This window comes from Pleurodeles waltl, chromosome 2_1, assembly GCF_031143425.1.
Source record: "Pleurodeles waltl isolate 20211129_DDA chromosome 2_1, aPleWal1.hap1.20221129, whole genome shotgun sequence".
Taxonomy (NCBI): domain Eukaryota; kingdom Metazoa; phylum Chordata; class Amphibia; order Caudata; family Salamandridae; genus Pleurodeles; species Pleurodeles waltl.
The window spans coordinates 64311150-64329454 of record NC_090438.1 but is presented as its reverse complement, the minus strand read 5'-3'; the positions used below and the strand labels follow the sequence as shown (position 1 = coordinate 64329454).

At 44.9% G+C, this 18305-nt stretch overlaps 1 protein-coding gene and 1 long non-coding RNA gene across 5 annotated transcripts in view; one reads left to right on the top strand and one right to left on the bottom strand.

Annotated features, from left to right (window-relative positions):
- The window catches only part of STEEP1 (STING1 ER exit protein 1), a 57973-nt gene extending 51233 nt beyond the window's left edge, over nucleotides 1–6740 (top strand). The window contains exons 6-7 of the mRNA XM_069210075.1: nucleotides 3768–3860; nucleotides 6055–6740. Of these exons, the coding sequence (XP_069066176.1) occupies nucleotides 3768–3860; nucleotides 6055–6117 (156 nt within the window). The 3' untranslated portion in view covers nucleotides 6118–6740. The remainder of the gene's footprint in view (nucleotides 1–3767; nucleotides 3861–6054) is intronic.
- Nucleotides 1–18305, bottom strand: part of LOC138261282 (uncharacterized) — a 105457-nt gene that overhangs the window by 14306 nt on the left and 72846 nt on the right. For 3 of the 4 annotated variants that reach the window (XR_011199063.1, XR_011199066.1, XR_011199065.1), the window contains one exon: nucleotides 6734–10573. The exons of the other annotated variant lie outside the window; for it this stretch is intronic. This is a non-coding gene — a long non-coding RNA (uncharacterized lncRNA). Of the gene's footprint in view, nucleotides 1–6733; nucleotides 10574–18305 lie in introns of those variants that run through there. 4 annotated transcript variants of the gene reach the window in all.

The following is an 18305-nucleotide window of genomic DNA, read 5'->3' as shown; positions in this document are numbered from 1 at the left end:
GGGTCGCTGGGACTGTAAGGAAACAGTGAGGGTTAGAAAAATAGCCCACCCCAAGACCCTGAAAAGTGGGTGCAAAGTGCACCTAAGTTCCCCAAAGAGCACAGAAGTCGTGAAAGGGAAATTCTGCAAGGAAGACCAACACCAGCAATGCAACAACAATGGATTTCCTGACGAGAGTACCTGTGGAACAAGGGGACCAAGTCCAAGAGTCACGATCAAGTCGGGAATGGGCAGATGCCCAGGAAATGCCAGCTGTGGGTGCAAAGAAGCTGCCACCGGATGGTAGAAGCTGTGGATTCTGCAAGAACGACAAGGGCTAGAAACTTCCCCTTTGGAGGATGGATGTCCCACATCGTGAAGAGTCGTGCAGAGGTGTTTCTGTGCAGAAAGACTGCAAACAAGCCTTGCTAGCTGCAAGGGTCGCGGGTAGGGTATTTGGATGCTGCTGTGGCCCAGGAGGGACCAGGATGTTGCCAATTGCGTGAGGAGACAGAGGGGGCGTCCAGCAAGACAAAGAGCCCACTCAGAAGCAAGCAGCACCCGCAGAAGTGCCGGAACAGGCACTACGAAGTGGAGTGAACCGGAGCTCACCCGAAGTCACAAAGTAAGGTCCCATGACGCCGGAGGACAACTCAGGAGGTCGTGCACTGAAGGTTAGAGTGCCGGGGACCCAGGCTTGGCTGTGCACAAAGGAAATCCTGGAAGAGTGCACAGGAGCCGGAGCAGCTGCAAAACACGCGGTTCCCAGCAATGCAGTCTAGCGTGGGGAGGCAAGGACTTACCTCCACCAAACTTGGACTGAAGAGTCACTGGACTGTGCGAGTCACTTGGACAGAGTTGTTGAGTTCAAGGGACCTCGCTCGTCGTGCTGAGAGGAGACCCAGAGGACCGGTGATGCAGTTCTTGCAGGGGGAAGATTCCGTCGACCCACGGGAGATTTCTTCGGAGCTTCTAGTGCAGAGAGGAGGCAGACTACCCCCACAGCATGCACCACCAGGAAAACAGTAGAGAAGGCGGCAGGATCAGCGTTACAAGTTCGCAGTAGTCGTCTTTGCTACTTTGTTGCAGTTTTGCAGGCTTCCAGCGCGGTCAGCAGTCGATTCCTTGGCAGAAGGTGAAGAGAGAGAGATGAGAGGAACTCTGATGAACTCTTGCATTCGTTATCTAAGGAATTCCCCAAAGCAGAGACCCTAAATAGCCAGAAAAGGAGGTTTGGCTACTTAGCAGAGAGGATAGGCTAGCAACACCTGAAGGAGCCTATCAGAAGGAGTCTCTGACGTCACCTGCTGGCACTGGCCACTCAGAGCAGTCCAGTGTGCCAGCAGCACCTCTGTTTCCAAGATGGCAGAGGTCTAGAGCACACTGGAGGAGCTCTGGGCACCTCCCAGGGGAGGTGCAGGTCAGGAGAGTGGTCACTCCACTTTCCTTTGTCCAGTTTCGCGCCAGAGCAGGGCTGAGGGATCCCTGAACCGGTGTAGACTGGCTTATGCAGAGATGGGCACCATCTGTGCCCATCAAAGCATTTCCAGAGGCTGTGGGAGGCTACTCCTCCCCAGCCCTTACACCTTTTTCCAAAGGGAGAGGGTGTAACACCATCTCTCTGAGGAAGTCCGTTGTTCTGCCTTCCTGGGCCAAGCTTGGCTGGACCCCAGGAGGGCAGAAACCTGTCTGAGGGGTTGGCAGCAGCTGCAGTGAAACCCCGGGAAAGGTAGTTTGGCAGTACCCGGGTCTGTGCTAGAGACTCGGGGGATCATGGAATTGTCTCCCCAATGCCAGAATGGCATTGGGGTGACAATTCCATGATCTTAGACATGTTACATGGCCATGTTCGGAGTTACCATTGTGACGCTATACATATGTCGTGACATATGTATAGTGCACGTGTGTAATGGTGTCCCCGCACTCACAAAGTCTGGGGAATTTGCCCTGAACAATGTGGGAGCACCTTGGCTAGTGCCAGGGTGCCCACACACTAAGTAACTTAGCACCCAACCTTTACCAGGTAAAGGTTAGACATATAGGTGACTTATAAGTTACTTAAGTGCAGTGGTAAATGGCTGTGAAATAACGTGGACGTTATTTCACTCAGGCTGCACTGGCAGGCCTGTGTAAGAATTGTCAGATCTCCCCATAGGTGGCACAAGAAATGCTGCAGCCCATAGGGATCTCCTGGAACCCCAATACCCTGGGTACCTCAGTACCATATACTAGGGAATTATAAGGGTGTTCCAGTATGCCAATGTAAATTGTTGAAATTGGTCACTAGCCTGTTAGTGACAATTTGGAAAGAAAATGAGAGAGCATAACCACTGAGGTTCTGGATAGCAGAGCCTCAGTGAGACAGTTAGTCATAACACAGGTAACACATACAGGGCACACTTATGAGCACTGGGGCCCGGGCTGGCAGGGTCCCAGTGACACATACAACTAAAACAACATATATACAGTGAAATATGGGGGTAACATGCCAGGCAAGATGGTACTTTCCTACAGTCTCTTGAAGGATTTAATCAGTGATGTCATTTGAGTTCTTATTCGTGATGTCATTTGATATGTCATGAGTGTTATAATATGTGAGTGCATAAGCAGTGCATAATGGGGGCGCAAGTTATAGTTAGTTTCCCCGGATTATCACTGGCGAATTTCAGTGGTTTTTCAGTTTTATAAACGTAGTTCTTATCTGATTTTAACACCTATCTGTTACGCCACTTTAACCTTTTTGTGTGTGTAATTGTTCACAGTACAAAATATTGTTCCTAGTATTGCAGGAGGTGTAAACCTTTACATTCTAATTCTCATCTATTCCATACCGAATATATCTACAGCTGGGGAGGGTGGGGGTCAAAGAAGTGAAACAAAAGGATAAGAGACCAAGCCACTATCATCAGATAAAACATCAAATAAAAACAGTAACAAAAATGCATGTCTAGTCTACAAATAAAAAACATAAATCAGTAATATCTCATCTTCCTCTTAATATTTTGCTACTTTAATGCCACTCTTCTTGTTGTGCCTCTTGCCTGGTGCCTCCCTGTGCCATCTTTGTTCAACCTGTTAGCTCTTTCACTTGCTTGTATTGGTTGATGTTTGTTTCATTGGTCCAGCTAACCCAGACATGTGCCTGGTTTCAGCTTTCTCTTCACGTAGGAGCATCACAGGTGACTGACATTCTGCTTTCTGAATTGAGCAACACACACAGCTGTGCGCGCAAAATAGGTTCTTTGCCAGTCCTTTTTCGTTTGGGTGTATGTCTGTATGAGGGATGTTGTCCATTAGGTTTTCCTTCAGTAGAAGTTTTTGGAAGAACAAGAAAAGTTAGATTTCCTTGTTCTTGAATGCCTGGTCTGAAATTAGTGTGCAGGATTCTCTTTCCTTCTTTAAAAGTGAGCACGGTGCACTCTTTGGCTGTGTAGTTAACACTGCAGTTGAAACATCAGCGTAGATGGCATACACATACTCTCTTCGAGCCTGCTGCCCCCATGGCATTGTGTTTTAAATGTCTTTGAGCCCTCAGTTTCCTGAATTTGGCTTTCATACGGGATGAGTATTGTCTTGTGTTTCCTTTGTTTCCATTAAAAGAGATATGTTCCAAGGAAAAAACACTTGAGATCAAGACCTTCTTGATTCTTGTCTCGTTATGTGAGCATCTTTTGGAATCCTTGAGGTTGCTGCGTCGTCTTTGCATTGTCCACTCTTCCATGTTAGTATCTGCCCCGTATCCAGATGTGTCTATATGTAACCTGCCAATGATCTGCTTGTTGTTGCAGAGGGAGGTGGCGGACTCGTATGCACAGAACGCAAAGGTGATCGAGAAGCAGCTGGAGCGCAAAGGAATGAGCAAGAGACGGCTACAGGAACTGGTGAGTGAGGTCTCCTGTCCGACTGGTGGCTTGAAGAGGCAGAGCTCTGTCTTGTTAATCATGATGTTTTTTTTAAGTCCTGCTGTGTTGGTGTGTTATGAGCTGATCACGTCCTTTCTTGTCCACCACCAGCAGTTGTCGAAGCCAAGTTGTCAAACATGTCATTTGTGTTGATTAAGATACCTTGGTGCGGGTGATGTCTGCAGAGCCAGACAGTGGCTATTTTTTAAGCACAAGCTCAGCTTTGACCCCTTAGTGCTCCTTGCTCAGATCAGAGCACTTTCCTTAGTAGAGCACGACTTGTGTATCCCCCACCCCCCAAGTGCCCACCCCCGGTATCCGTTCCCTATGCTCTATTTATTGTTTACCGACGCGTGACTCTTCACAGAAGGAGGAGGTAGTTGTGATTACCGCTGGAAAGCAATACCTTCAATTATTTTGCACTTTGTGGAAGTTCCTAGAGACAACACATTTCAAGAGCTGGTTCACCTGCTCGCCTGCCTGTCTGGCCCACTACGTTTCTTTCTGCTCAGGAGGGTAGTAATCAAAATATCTGGTCATTTTAAAGGGCCCTGCTGGAGGAACATATGGTAGTGTTAGAAACAGATTGGTGCCATCTGAGAGACCGAGACACCAAGAAAGGGGAGAAGCAGTATTTTATATTTTCCCTAGTGTTGCTCTTGTCTGAGTTTACAGGTCATGTGTGTTTGGGTGGGGGGTTATTTGGGGACACTGCAGAAAAGTGTGAGCAAGCGGTAATAGGGTGACAGGCAAGAAGTAAAATGCTACCAAGAACACGATGCCAAGCTATTGTGTCTCCAGTGACAACATAAGCAGTTTGTGATTTTTGAGGCATCTTTGGTACACCTTCCTGAAGACTGTCAGATTGTACATGAGGAAATAACCTTTTGTTCTTTGTTTTAATGTGATGATTCTCGTTCATGACATTGCGATTATATGAGTTCTCCATTACTGCACTATACTGGAAAGATATCCTATTAGAACATTAGAACGTTGCCACCTCCATTGAAAACAATGGAGTGCTCCGGGCTTTTACTGGCCGGTAAAAGCCCGCAACGCCAACATTCCAATGTTCGCTTTGTTCACAGCAACAGCTGTGAACAAAGCCTTACGGAGCCCGAGGGGATGGGCTCCGTGAGGAATTTCTTTTATTTAATAGAACATTCTGCCCTGATTGGCAGAATGTTCTATAGCCTTAGAACCCGCCGTAGCTGGCTCTACCTGCTATTAAAGGCCCTCTCCCTTGTTAAAGGCCCTCGCCTTCGGCTCGGGCCTTTAACGGGGGAGCGGGCCTTTAATAGCCGGTAGAGCCCGCTACGGCGGGTTCCAAAGCTATATTAGAACACTGGAATGTTGAGAGCTCCATTGAAGACAGTGGAGTGCTCTGGGCTTCTAATGGCTGGTAAAAACCCGGAGCCCCAACATTCCCATGTTTGTTTTTCACAGCAACAGCTGTGAACAAAGGCCTCACGGAGCCCGAGGGGATTTCAACCACCACTGGCTACTTGAGGCCTTTGTTTTACTAATTAGAACGTTCTGCCCTGATGGGGTGGAAGTTTCTAATAGCTTTATAGCCCGCCCTAGGTGGGCTACACCGGCCATTATCCTCTGCCTTGTTAAATGCCTGAGCCAAAAGCAAGGGCCTTTAACAAGGGAGCAGGCCTATAGTGGCTGCTATAGCCCGTTAAGGTGGACTACGCAGCTATTATGGAGTCCCTTCAGCACTCCTGGCCTGTACAGTTTCAGAGACACCTCATACGTTCAGTAAGTGCCATACGAGCCCCTAAACCTTGTGAATCGGAGCACACACTTTGAGCATCTTTACTGCTGTGCCCAGAGCATCTTTGCTGTTAAAGACAAAGTTAATGAAGGAAATTTACCTTTGCTGCTGCAGGGCAGTGATCATTGGCTTTATGATCTGTTTTGTGTGGTTCCTCTTGGCAGCAGGTTTGCAAATCTGTGGCCCTTCATGATTCGTCCTGTTATTTCTTGCAGAATATCCTCTGTGCTCTTGTTTTATTAACAAATCCCTCTGTCGTGTATTAGTCTTAGTTTACATTTCTATGCGGAAAGTTTTCTTTGAAGTTTATCCTATCGTGAATTCAGATGTCCATGCCTTATCTACTTGTAAATTCTTTCTCCATCTTTCCTTAACTTTGTTTATTCTATGCAGGCTGAACTAGAAGCCAAGAAGGCCAAGATGAAGGGCACATTGATTGACAACCAGTTCAAGTAACAGACTCTGGGTCTCGATGGGAGAGATTGGTGACCACGTCTGTGACTGCATTTGCTGTTCCCTCCCAGCTAGTATTCACCTGGAAGAATATTTGAACCCAGTACGGTGTACACAGTGACTTCGATTTAACTTACATGAACCACATCGTTACATAAATAATTGACTTGACGCCAGAGTACATTTTTGGGTTTAGAAGGGGAACTTTCTTCAGACTTCTTCCTCTTGGGTACACTATAGAGCTGTAGTACATTGGCTTCAACCAACCCAGGGTTCAAGGCTTGCTACTGCGAATGTAGCAATACTACTGCGTTTGAGGACCATGGCTTATCGTTGGCTCGAAGATTGTGTGTTTCCACATCACCTTAAGACATCAGGCTTCAGTGCACACCCGAGAGGTGCTGGGGAACCGCCATCAACCACTTAGTTTCAGCCATTGTGCACCCCACCGCAGCCTTCTGTTCTTAAAGTAAGGCGCTGCGGACCTGGCGAAGCTTACTAATGAACTTCTATTTAACTTGTGTTTAATATTAAATGAAAATAGCAGACTCAATGGTTTACATAGGGTGAACACCCTGAAACCATGAATTGGTAATTTTTTTGTAATAAAAAGCCATTTATCAAAACCATGGCCATGTTGCTTTATTTATTTTTAACTTAAAACATGTACGCTTTGTCGTGAGTTTGGTGAAGAAGGCATTTGTGGTGGGGGTGTGCGCTTCTGCACAGTTATTAATTCTGTGAAATGGGTCTTCATGGACATTGCTGGTTCCTATTTATTTAGGTCCAACAGAAGAGCTGAGTGTTGGCTGATCCATTGGGGCATGGTTTGACACATGGAAACAGTACATCTGTGGCCGTGAGGTCTTGTAATACTTGGGAAGTCTGAAGCTTACACCTATCCCTTCAATATATAAACCCTACAGCTAAGCTGATGCCACCCATAATGTGGCAATGGGCTGGCCGCCCATTCATAAACTTTGTGTCTACCTCGTGAGCCATATTGTTGTATCCAATGTCTTCTTCACAACCGAAGGATCGTATTTTTGACAGCTCACTGATGCACCATCCCACCAAGAGTGCGCCTCAAATTTAATTTAAAATCTACCTATATTATCTGACATTTTTGTGCCTCTTTCGTTTGCTCCATAATTAAGCATTCGGAATGTATTTTGCTTTTCTTCTGTACTCAAGAAATATAACTACACCTTAGAAGTGTATGCCTATAACTTGGTTGTTGTGTTACGTGAATCAGATCGGGGAAAACAACTATTAAAAAGTAAGTTCTTTTTTTTTATGGCTGGTAGACTTATGCCTACAATTGTTCTCTTGTCATAACATTTACAGAAATGTGAGATCCTTATTCTTGCACCGAACCTTAATACAACCGATTTTTGTTGTCTTAAACCCATCCAGTTTCAGTTAGAAATGAGGCACTAACGCACTTTACCGTATTTATTGATTTTATTTCTCCACCCATGAAGTCGTTTTCCATGTAGATCGTTTTCCCCATGGAACACAAACAGAGTAGGAAGGTTTTGGGGTGTTTTTCACTCCCGCTTAGAAGCCTTACTCCAAGTTTTTTTATGACACTAATTGTGTAAGCGCAAGCACTATGTTGGCAGTGTAGGTATCACGTGCAAGGACCAGGGTTTCACTTTTGTTGGTCACTGCTGAGCATGAGCTTGAACTGCGAGGAATGAGGTATCGGGTTCTTAAGCATAAGAAATATTGTCATGTAGGTGGTATCTATTGTTGTGCAATTTGTCAAGCAGGTATTCGTAGGTATCATCAGCAATCGAAGTCTAAGAACGTTGTCATAACTGTTCTGACAATTCATCAGTAGTTTAATTACAACAAAATTCTGATCTAGTCATTTACAGTGCAAACAATTACTATCTGTTAAAAAAACATTGTTCTGGTTAATGCAAACAACTTACTTAAATTTCAGTTCTACTGGCCTTCGAAGAGTAAGTATGGTAATGGTAATATAAAAAAGCTTCTGTAGTGGGCATTGCTGTATCCATCAAAACAAGCATGTTAATTACATTTTCAGTTCCTTAGGACTTGGTGGAAATGTATGTAGGGCTGTACCTTGTATGTTCCTTGGTAAGTGGTTCATGCTAGTATTTATTTTGCATTTTCAGGTCTAGCAGGCCATGGCAGAGCCAGTGTAATGCTAAAAGTGCTAACATGTACAACTGGACAAGAACAGTTAAGAATATTTTATCAATCCAGATCAGTGTTGTAAACATCGACTGACATTTTTGAGAGCAGCCATTTTGGACATGGATCTTGCGCAGCATTTGCGGTAACATATTGGAGAATTGTGTACCCTTTTCATGGCAGTGCGGATTTGCCACACTATCGTTCTCCATCTTTGTTGTGAGGCTTGGCTAGCTGTTGTAGTTTCCTCTTGGGAAGAGCCAGGGCTTCATTCTTCCTACATTTCAAGGGATTGTCAGTGGAGCCTGTCTTTTTGGAAGCAAATTCCAGAGTTTAGCTTTTTAAACAGAGAGAATTTTCCCCTGTTTGCTTTTTGTTGTAAGGTGGGATGATCGATTGTGGTGCCAGGCAAGATCAGAAGTTGTTTGCATAGAATATCTTTTGAGCTTTGCCTCTGATTCCCTATATTGCGTTTGTTATGCAGATGAATTGGAAAGCTAATTGTCTAGCAGCCAGAAGCCATTGCACAGCTTCTGTGGTTGATGAAGTGGGCACGTACACTTCGGGGTAGCAGATATCTCACCGCAGTGTTTTGGATGTAATCTAGCCATCACGATATAGAGGGAGAATGTGGTAGTCAGTTTGCGTAATCCAGGTGCAATATGTGGGAAGTGATCTTGTGAAGTGTGTGTGCGATTCCCAGATTTGGAATGTTTCCTCTTAGGGTCCTCATAGTCAGAATGCCTCTTCTTATGAATTGCTTGGGGAGCCAACTAACTACCTGAATCTGATTGCTCCTAGATTTCTTACTTCTGCCTGTTGTCGGTGGGAATCCCGTTTCCTTGGGCCAGACTGTCGGAGGATGCGTCATTCCTCCAATCTCCGCAAGTTTAAGGTGATTTGTTAGCATCCATGTATCAGCTGCTTAGAGCCAGTCATCTACTCACGAGTTAGCTTTCTGCTAGTTGTGAGTTGGAGCTCCCCTTGCTTTTGGGTAGGTTTGTGCTGTACAAATACTACATACATACATAGCAAGATTCTCAGATTTTGCAGTTTACAATGATCTACATGATATCTTCATAGCTGTAGCATTCTGGGTTGAAAGATTTTGGTCCTCTTGGTACGCTGCCTTAACTTTGAAATCTGGGGATGTAAATGGAGGAACAAAGATTATGCTCGATCTCTCGATGAGGGAGGAAGAGATCCAGTTGAAGTTGATTCCCTTTATGCCTTTTCTATTGAGTTTCTCTAGTAGTGATTGGTGGTGAACAGTATCAATAATGATGTCTCGCTCCAGTAGGATTGCTGCAACATCATTCCTATCTGCAGTGGTTTTCAGATTTCGATTGACTGAACATTTAAAACACTTGTACCCCAAAGACCACATGGTGCTGGAAACTTGAATAAACTATGGTCTACGCCCTATAGCCTCAGTGACTGTCAACAAGGCAAGTAAGTCATCAGAGGTTTTTGAGAATCTGGGAAATCGGGAATAAAACACAGATTTGCCAATAGTGCATTGCAGTTTAGGACCTACAGCTTTGAAAGCCCAACTAACACTAGAGGCTTTTGAGAAGCTTGAGACTTTCATGAGACGCTTAATGCTAGACCAGAGGGACCTGACTGGAGTGTATACTTGTGACATTCTGTTATTGAGTAATTGGGTGTGAACAATAAAACACAATGGACCTTAAGAGGAACTTAAATAAGTGCAGTCCAACAAGCAGCCAGTACAGACACTAGTGAGCTTTAGGAATCTGATCAAAATTGAAAAGGTTTTGTGTAGTGCGTACTGGAAATGTTTTGACTGGTTGTAGCTTTTTTAGCACACTGTGGGGCAAGACAAAGATGCAAAGCATTTCCAGAATCCAGGAGAGCACACACAGCCTCCTACTACTGCTATGTGGAGAGCATCAAGGATAAAAGGCAGACTCTTTTGAAGAACTAAAAGCAAGAGCTACCAGGCCCTACAGATTAAGCAGAGCTCCGTTCAAAATAAATCCTAAGTTCTTCTTAGCTGAACGTTTGTGGCACTTGTCCATCGATACTAGCCAGGTGGGTAGATTCCAAGGGAAAGTATCTTCCTGAGCATTCCGAGGCCAGGTGGTCAGATTTGCTGATCGCATCTACATGACTGTAATTTTCATCTTTGGGTTTGAATGACAGCAGACCCTGATTACTTGAATCAATGTTTGTTTTGGACCTACGGATAACATGGGACAAAGACTGCTTTCTGTTCTTGCTTGTTCCATTGTGAAGCTTTCAGCAGAACAGCGAGAACTGTGATCAGCACCTTGGTAAAAAAACAAACAAAATAAATGGTAAACATTTGTCTATTTTCGTCCTCCTTTTGTTCCAGCTTTATCAAAGATCTCTAGCTTATTAGTCACAGAATTGTCCTACCAAATTTTAATCTTTCATTTATAAGTGCTCATCCTTTGTGTGCTTCCCTGATGTATTTTCTCCCGAGGTCCCTCCCCAAGAACGTATTTTTGCTTGTTTTTACAAATATACTTTTTGATATGCCTCATCTCACCCTTATTAGTGATGATTACTGTTCTTCAGTTTTTTCGCACTCAGTTTGCATTGCATCTTATGGTTTCATTATTTCACCATTGACCATGTTCTTACACACTTGGGGCCATATTTACGAAAGCTTTTTCCCATAGAGACAGAATGGGTAAAATCCTTTCGTACATCTGGCCCTTAGTGTGGGCGTGCATGTCCTCCATATCGACCGATTTCTTGTGATATATCAATCATGGTGTTCATATATTTCTTTTACAGAATGTGTAAACGTTTTTGACAATGTCTCTGAAAAATGAAATATCTACAAGAGACCCACCATTAGTACTCGATACTCAGAGATCAAATGTAGTGCTGATCCTCCATTTTAGGCAGTTTGGAATTCTGATGTGAAACCAAAAAGCAGTCTGTGGAGCATTTTTAGGTCTTAACTACAGACAGTTGTTTGGCAGTCTGTAGTCTTAGATCTGTCCGTACCAGTACTAACAGTGGGTTCTAGTCCAGCCCATTACTTACCATTGTTTGGCTTTCTTTTCAATCTCATTTGCTTGCCCGTTATTTGATGGCTTTCCTTCCTCTTGTGTTTTCCCTCCCCTGTTGCATAGCTTCTTTACTTTCCCTTTGATTGGAGGATTTGAATCCTTTCACTGCTCTTTTTCAGGGACCTACGTTTTTCTTTTAGCACTCTGTGTGTTTTCTTGCTCTGTCCCTTGTATGCTGCTCCCCCCCCATATACCCACTCACTTCACACCTTCTGTGTTGCTCCCTCCTTCCCTGCTCGTCCATTGCTTCTCCCACCCTTTCAGATCTGCTTTTTATTTTTTCAGTCCTGGTCTCAAGTTTCTTTGTTGCTCCCCTGCCCGCCAACTTTTGTTTGCCTCTCAAGTTAACTCCCTTCCCCCCACTCCTCCGTAGCACCACTGCTCCCTACTCCCCGTTGCACTATCCACATTGATTTCTCCTCACACCCTTTCCTCCACTGCGTCACGGTCGCTGCCATAATGATTTATTTAATTATATATATATATATATATATATATATATATATATATATGTTCGATGGCATGTGTAGCTGCAGATACACATGCTGTGCATTATCCTGCCATCTAGTGTTGGACTCTGAGTGTTACAAGTTGTTTTTCTTCGAAGAAGTCTTTTCGAGTCACGAGACCGAGGGATTCCTACCTTTCGGCTCCATTGCGCATGGGCGTCGACTCCATCTTAGATTGTTTTCTTTCCGCCATCGGGTTCGGACGTGTTCCTCTACGCTCCGTGTTTCGGTTCGGAAAAGATAGTTATCCATCGGAAAATTTGACGGTATTGTTTGCGCTCGGTACCGGGTTAGTGCTAGCACATCGACACCAAAGAAAGAAAAGTTCCGGCAGCCCTTCGGGGTTTTCACGCCTCGGCGGGGCCTGGTCGGCCCGACCGCGTCCATCTACAACGCTCATGGACCGGACCCCCTTCTGCTTCTGCCCCAACTGCCACGCAAAGTATCCTTATACAGACCAACACTTGGTCTGTAATCTGTGTTTGTCCCCCGAACACAAAGAGGATACTTGCGAGGCCTGTCGGGCATTTCGATGCAAGAAGACACTGCGGGATCGTAGAGCTCGAAGACTCCAGATGGCGTCAACACCGGCCGGACACACCGACGTCGAAGAAGAGGAGGAGACATTCTCCATTCGAGATTCGGACTCGGACGAGTCCGAGAGTGAGCAGCCGAAGACGCAGCAAACCGTGAGTAAACCATCCCCGGCAAAAACTCACTCGAAGATCATGAAGGCCCAGGGGACGCCACTGCCAACAGGCCATGGCTTTACCCGAAAACACAGTGACCAAACATCGGCACCGAAAAAGGCCTCCCAGCAGCCGAAGACATCCGACTCCGGTCGAGATACCGGCTCCGAACAGACACGGCACCGAGAATTCAGCACACCGAAAATCAAAAAGGTTTCCTCAGAGCCGAAAAAGACTGTCAATAAAATTTAAAATAAAATTTTGGTACTGAAACATTCTTCCTCGGAGCCGAAACAGAGCTCCTATACAGAGGAACAAGGCCTTTCCACACACTTACAAGGCCACAGATTTGAACAAGAGCTGGGCATGGGAAAGCCTGGCCATGCCCAAAGAAGGCTCCATATCCAAAAGGACACGGGGAAAATCAGAACTCTTCCTCCAATCAAAATGAAGCGGAAGCTCGCATTCCAAGAGGTGGAAATGCAGTCAAAGGCAAAAGTGGCAACACCCCCAATGATGCAGTCACCACCGCACACAGGGATGAGTCAAGATGACCAGGATGCATGGGATTTGTATGATGCACCGGTCTCTGACAATAGTCCCGAATGCTACCCGGCAAGACCTTCACCACCTGAAGACAGTACTGCTTATATGCAAGTGGTTTCCAGGGCAGCTACATTTCATAATGTAGCACTGCATGCAGAGCCCATAGAAGATGACTTCTTGCTCAACACCCTGTCATCTATGCACAGCCAATACCAAAGCTTACCAATGCTGCCAGGAATGTTAAAACACGCTAAACATGTGTTTCAAGACCCAGTCAAAGGCAGAACCATCACACCTATGGTGGAGAAGAAATATAAACCTCCCCCCTACTGACCCTGTGTACATCACACAACAGTGAACTCCAGATTCAGTGGTAGTAGGAGCACCCCGAAAAAGGGCGAACTCACAAACTTCTGGAGACACACCACCGCCCGACAAAGAAAGTCGGAAATTCGATGCAGCAGGCAAAAGGGTGGCAGCACAGGCAGCCAATCAATGGCGAATTGCCAATTCTCAGGCTCTTCTAGCAAGATACGACAGGGCACATTGGGATGAAATGCAACATCTCATTCAACACCTTCCCAAAGAGTTCCCAAAGAACAAAGAGTTCCAGAAACGTGCCCAACAGGTTGTCGAGGAGGGCCAAAGTATCTCCAACAACCAAATAAGGTCGGCCATGGACTCAACAGACATGGCGGCCAGAACAGTCAACACGGCGGTAACCATTCGGAGACACGCATGGCGACGAACCTCCAGATTTAAGCCCGAAATTCAGCAAGCAGTGCTAAATGTGCCATTCAATGAACAACAACTATTTGGGCCGGAGGTGGATACAGCGATAGACAAACTGAAGAAAGACACTGACACGGCCAAAGCCATGGGCGCGCTCTACTCCCCACAGAGCAGAGGCACTTTTAGGAAGCCGCACTTTAGAGGGGGGTTTCGGGCCCAAACCACAGAGCCTTCCACCTCACAAGTCAGACCCACATATCAGGGCCAATATCAGAGAGGAGGTTTTCGAGGACAATATAGGGATGGACAGTTCCCTAAAACAAGAGGGAAATTCCAGAGCCCAAAAACCCCACAAACTAAACAGTGACTTCAACGTCACAAACCCCCACCACACAACACCATTGGGGGGGAGACTCGCAGATTACCACAACTGGGAACACATAACTACGGACACGTGGGTCTTAGCCATTATCCAACATGGTTATTGCATAGAATTCCTACATTTGCCACCAGATGTGCCTCCAAGAGCACACAACATGTCCAAACAACACTTAGATCTGTTACAACTAGAAGTCCAAGCATTGTTACAAAAAGAAGCAATAGAACTAGTACCCAACCATCAAAAAGGAACAGGTGTTTACTCCCTGTATTTCCTAATTCCAAAAAAGGACAAAACACTGAGACCCATATTAGACCTTAGAACACTGAGTGCCTGATTACAACTTTGGAGGAGGTGTTAATCTGTCCCAAAAGTGACGGTAAAGTGACGGATATACCACCAGCCGTATTACGAGTCCATTATATCCTATGGAACTCGTAATATGGCTGGTGGTATATCCGTCACTTTACCGTCACTTTTGGGATGGATTAACACCTTCTCCAAAGTTGTAATCAGGCCCTAAGTCTTTACATCAAATCAGATCACTTTCACATGGTGACACTTCAAGATGTGATTCCCTTGCTCAAACAACAGGACTACATGTCAACATTAGATCTCAAGGATGCTTATTTCCACATACCCATACATCCTTCCCAAAGGAAATACTTGAGGTTTGTAATCCAAGGCGTGCATTACCAATTCAAAGTGTTACCGTTCGTCATAACAACAGCCCCAAGAGTATTCACAAAATGCCTTGTAGTAGCTGCTCACATCAGGAGGCAGCACATGCATGTATTCCCTTACTTAGACGATTGGTTAATAAAAAGCAGCACTCATTAACAGTGTCTTCTACACACAAAATAAGTCATAGAAACCCTTCACAAACTAGGGTTCTCTATAAACTGCCAAAAATCACATCTACAACCATGTCAACTACAACAGTACTTAGGAGCAACATTCAACACACAAAAAGGGATTGCCACTCCAAGTCCACAAAGGGTACAAGCCTTCCAAAATATAATACTAAACATGCACCCAAACCAACACTATCAAGTGAGGTTTGTAATGAAACTCCTAGGCATGATGTCTTCATGCATAGCCATTGTCCCGAACGCAAGACTACACATGCGTCCCTTACAACAATGCCTAGCAACACAATGGACACAAGCACAGGGTCAACTTCAAGATCTAGTGTTGATAGACCGCCAAACACACTCCTCGCTTCAACGGCGGAATCCTATAAATTGAAATCGAGGGCGGCCATTCCAAGACCCAGTGCCTCAATACGTGGTCACAACAGATGCTTCCATGATAGGGTGGGGAGCACACCTCAACCAGCACAGTATACAGGGACAATGGGACATTCAACAAAGGCAACTGCATATAAATCATCTAGAGCTGTTAGCAGTGTTTCTAGCATTGAAAGCATTTCAACCGCTAATAGCCCATAAACACATTCTTGTCAAAACAGACAACATGACAACAATGTATTACCTAAACAAACAGGGAGGGACACACTCATCACAACTGTGTCTCTTAGCACAAAAGATTTGCCATTGGGCGATTCACAATCACATTCGCCTAATAGCACAGTACATCCCAGGGATTCAAAACCAGTTAGCCGACAATCTCAGTCGAGATCACCAACAAACACACAAATGGGAAATTCATCCCCAGATACTACAAACTTACTTTCTACACTGGGGAATACCAGAAATAGACCTATTCGCAACAAAAGAAAACGCAAAACTTTGCGTCCAGGTATCCACACCCTCAGTCCAAGGGCAATGTGTTTTGGATGAGTTGGTCAGGGATATTTGCCTATGCTTTTCCCCCCTCCCACTCCTTCCTTATCTTGTAAACAAATTGAGTCAAAACAGACTCAAACTAATACTGATAGCACCAACCTGGGCTCGCCAACCATGGTACACAACACTACTAGACCTGTCAGTAGTACCTCATATCAAACTACCAAACAGACCAGATCTATTAACTCAACACAAGCAACAGATCAGACACCCAAATCCAGCATCGCTCAATCTAGCAATCTGGCTCCTGAAGTCTTAGAGTTTGGACATTTAGACCTTACACAAGAATGTATGGAGGTCATTAAGCAAGCTAGAAAACCTACTACAAGACATTGTTATGCAAACAAATGGAAAAGATTTATTATTGCCATCATAATCAAAATCCGCCAATACACGCATCGTAAGCTATTTACTACACTTACAAAAATCAAACCTAGCCTTTTCTTCTATCAAAATACATCTCACAGCAATATCTGCAGATTACACATTCAACATCACTCTTTAGAATCCCAGTCATTAAAGCATTTATGGAGGGTCTAAAGAGAATCATACCCCCAAGAACACCACCAGTTCCCTCGTGGAACCTCAATATTGTATTAACACGACTCATGGGTCCACCATTTGAACCCATGCACTCTTGTGAAATGCAATACTTAACCTGGAAAGTAGCCTTCCTAATAGCTATCACATCTCTTAGAAGGGTAAGTGAAATTCAAGCATTCACTATACAAGAACCCTTTATACAAATACATAAACATAAAGTGGTTCTCTGGACAAATCCAAAGTTCTTACCAAAAGTTATATCACTGTTTCATCTAAACCAAACAGTGGAACTCCCAGTCTTTTTTCCACAACCAGACTCAGTAGCCGAAAGAGCCTTACATACGCTAGACATCAAAAGAGCATTAATGTATTACATTGATAGAACAAAACAATTTCTCAAGACAAAACAATTGTTTATAGCCTTTCAAAAACCTCATGCAGGAAATCCAATATCCAAACAAGGCATTGCCAGATGGATAGTGAAATGTATTCAGACCTGCTATATTAAAGCAAAAAGAGATCTGCCTACTACGCCAAAGGCGCACTCCACTAGGAAGAAAGGCGCCACAATGGCCTCTCTAGGAAATATACCTATGACAGAAATCTGTAAGGCAGTCACATGGTCTACGCCTCATACATTCACAAAACATTACTGTGTAGATGTGTTAACACAACAAGCCACAGTAGGACAGGCTGTATTACGAACATTATTTCAAACAACTTCAACTCCTACCGGCTAAACCACCGCTTTTGGGGAGATAACTGCTTACTAGTCGAAGCACAGCATGTGTATCTGCAGCTACACATGCCATCGAACGGAAAATGTCACTTACCCAGTGTACATCTGTTTGTGGCATGAGTCGCTGCAGATTCACATGCGCCCACCCGCCTCCCAGGGAGCCTGTAGCCGTTTAAATTGATGAAACTTGTACATTTATACATTTGTAAATATATAATATTTTTTTATATGTGTTCATTACGCAGCAGCTCCCACCGGACTCTATAGTGGTTGGGGCTGTAAGGAAACGTGCAAACTCTCAATCATTAGGAGATGCACCACCTCCTGATAAAGAAAGCCGCAAGTTTGACGCAGCGTGGAAAAGAGTGGTGTCGCAAGTGGCCAACCAGTGGCGTATTGCAAATTCGCAGGCCCTCCTTGCTCGTTACGACCGAGCCCACTGGGATGAAATGAGTGACATCATTCAGCATCTACCAAAAGAGTTTCAGAAATGGGCTCAACAAGTGGTAGAGGAAGGGCAAGCCATCTCTAACAACCAGATTCGTTCGGCACTGGACTCCGCAGACACCGCCGCAAGAACTGTAAACACGGCTATCACAATCAGGAGACATGCTTGGTTACGAAGCTCAGGATTCAAACCTGAGATACAGCTGGCAGTGTTAAACATGCCGTTTAACCAGCAGCAACTGTTTGGACCAGAAGTGGACACAGCCATTGAAAAAATGAAGGAGGACACTGGCACGGCCAAAGCCATGAGCGCGCTCTACTCTTCCCAGTATAGAGGGACATTTAGAAAACCACAATTTAGGGGAGGTTTTAGACAGCAACCTTATGAGGCATCCACCTCTCAGGCAAAACCCACCTACCAGTCCCAATACCAGAGAGGGGGGTTTCGTGGATCATTCAGGGGACAATTCCCAAGATCAAGGGGAAAGTTTCAGCCTACCAAGCAGACCCCCAGTAACAAACAGTGACTCCAATGTCACACTTCCCCAACACACATCACCAGTAG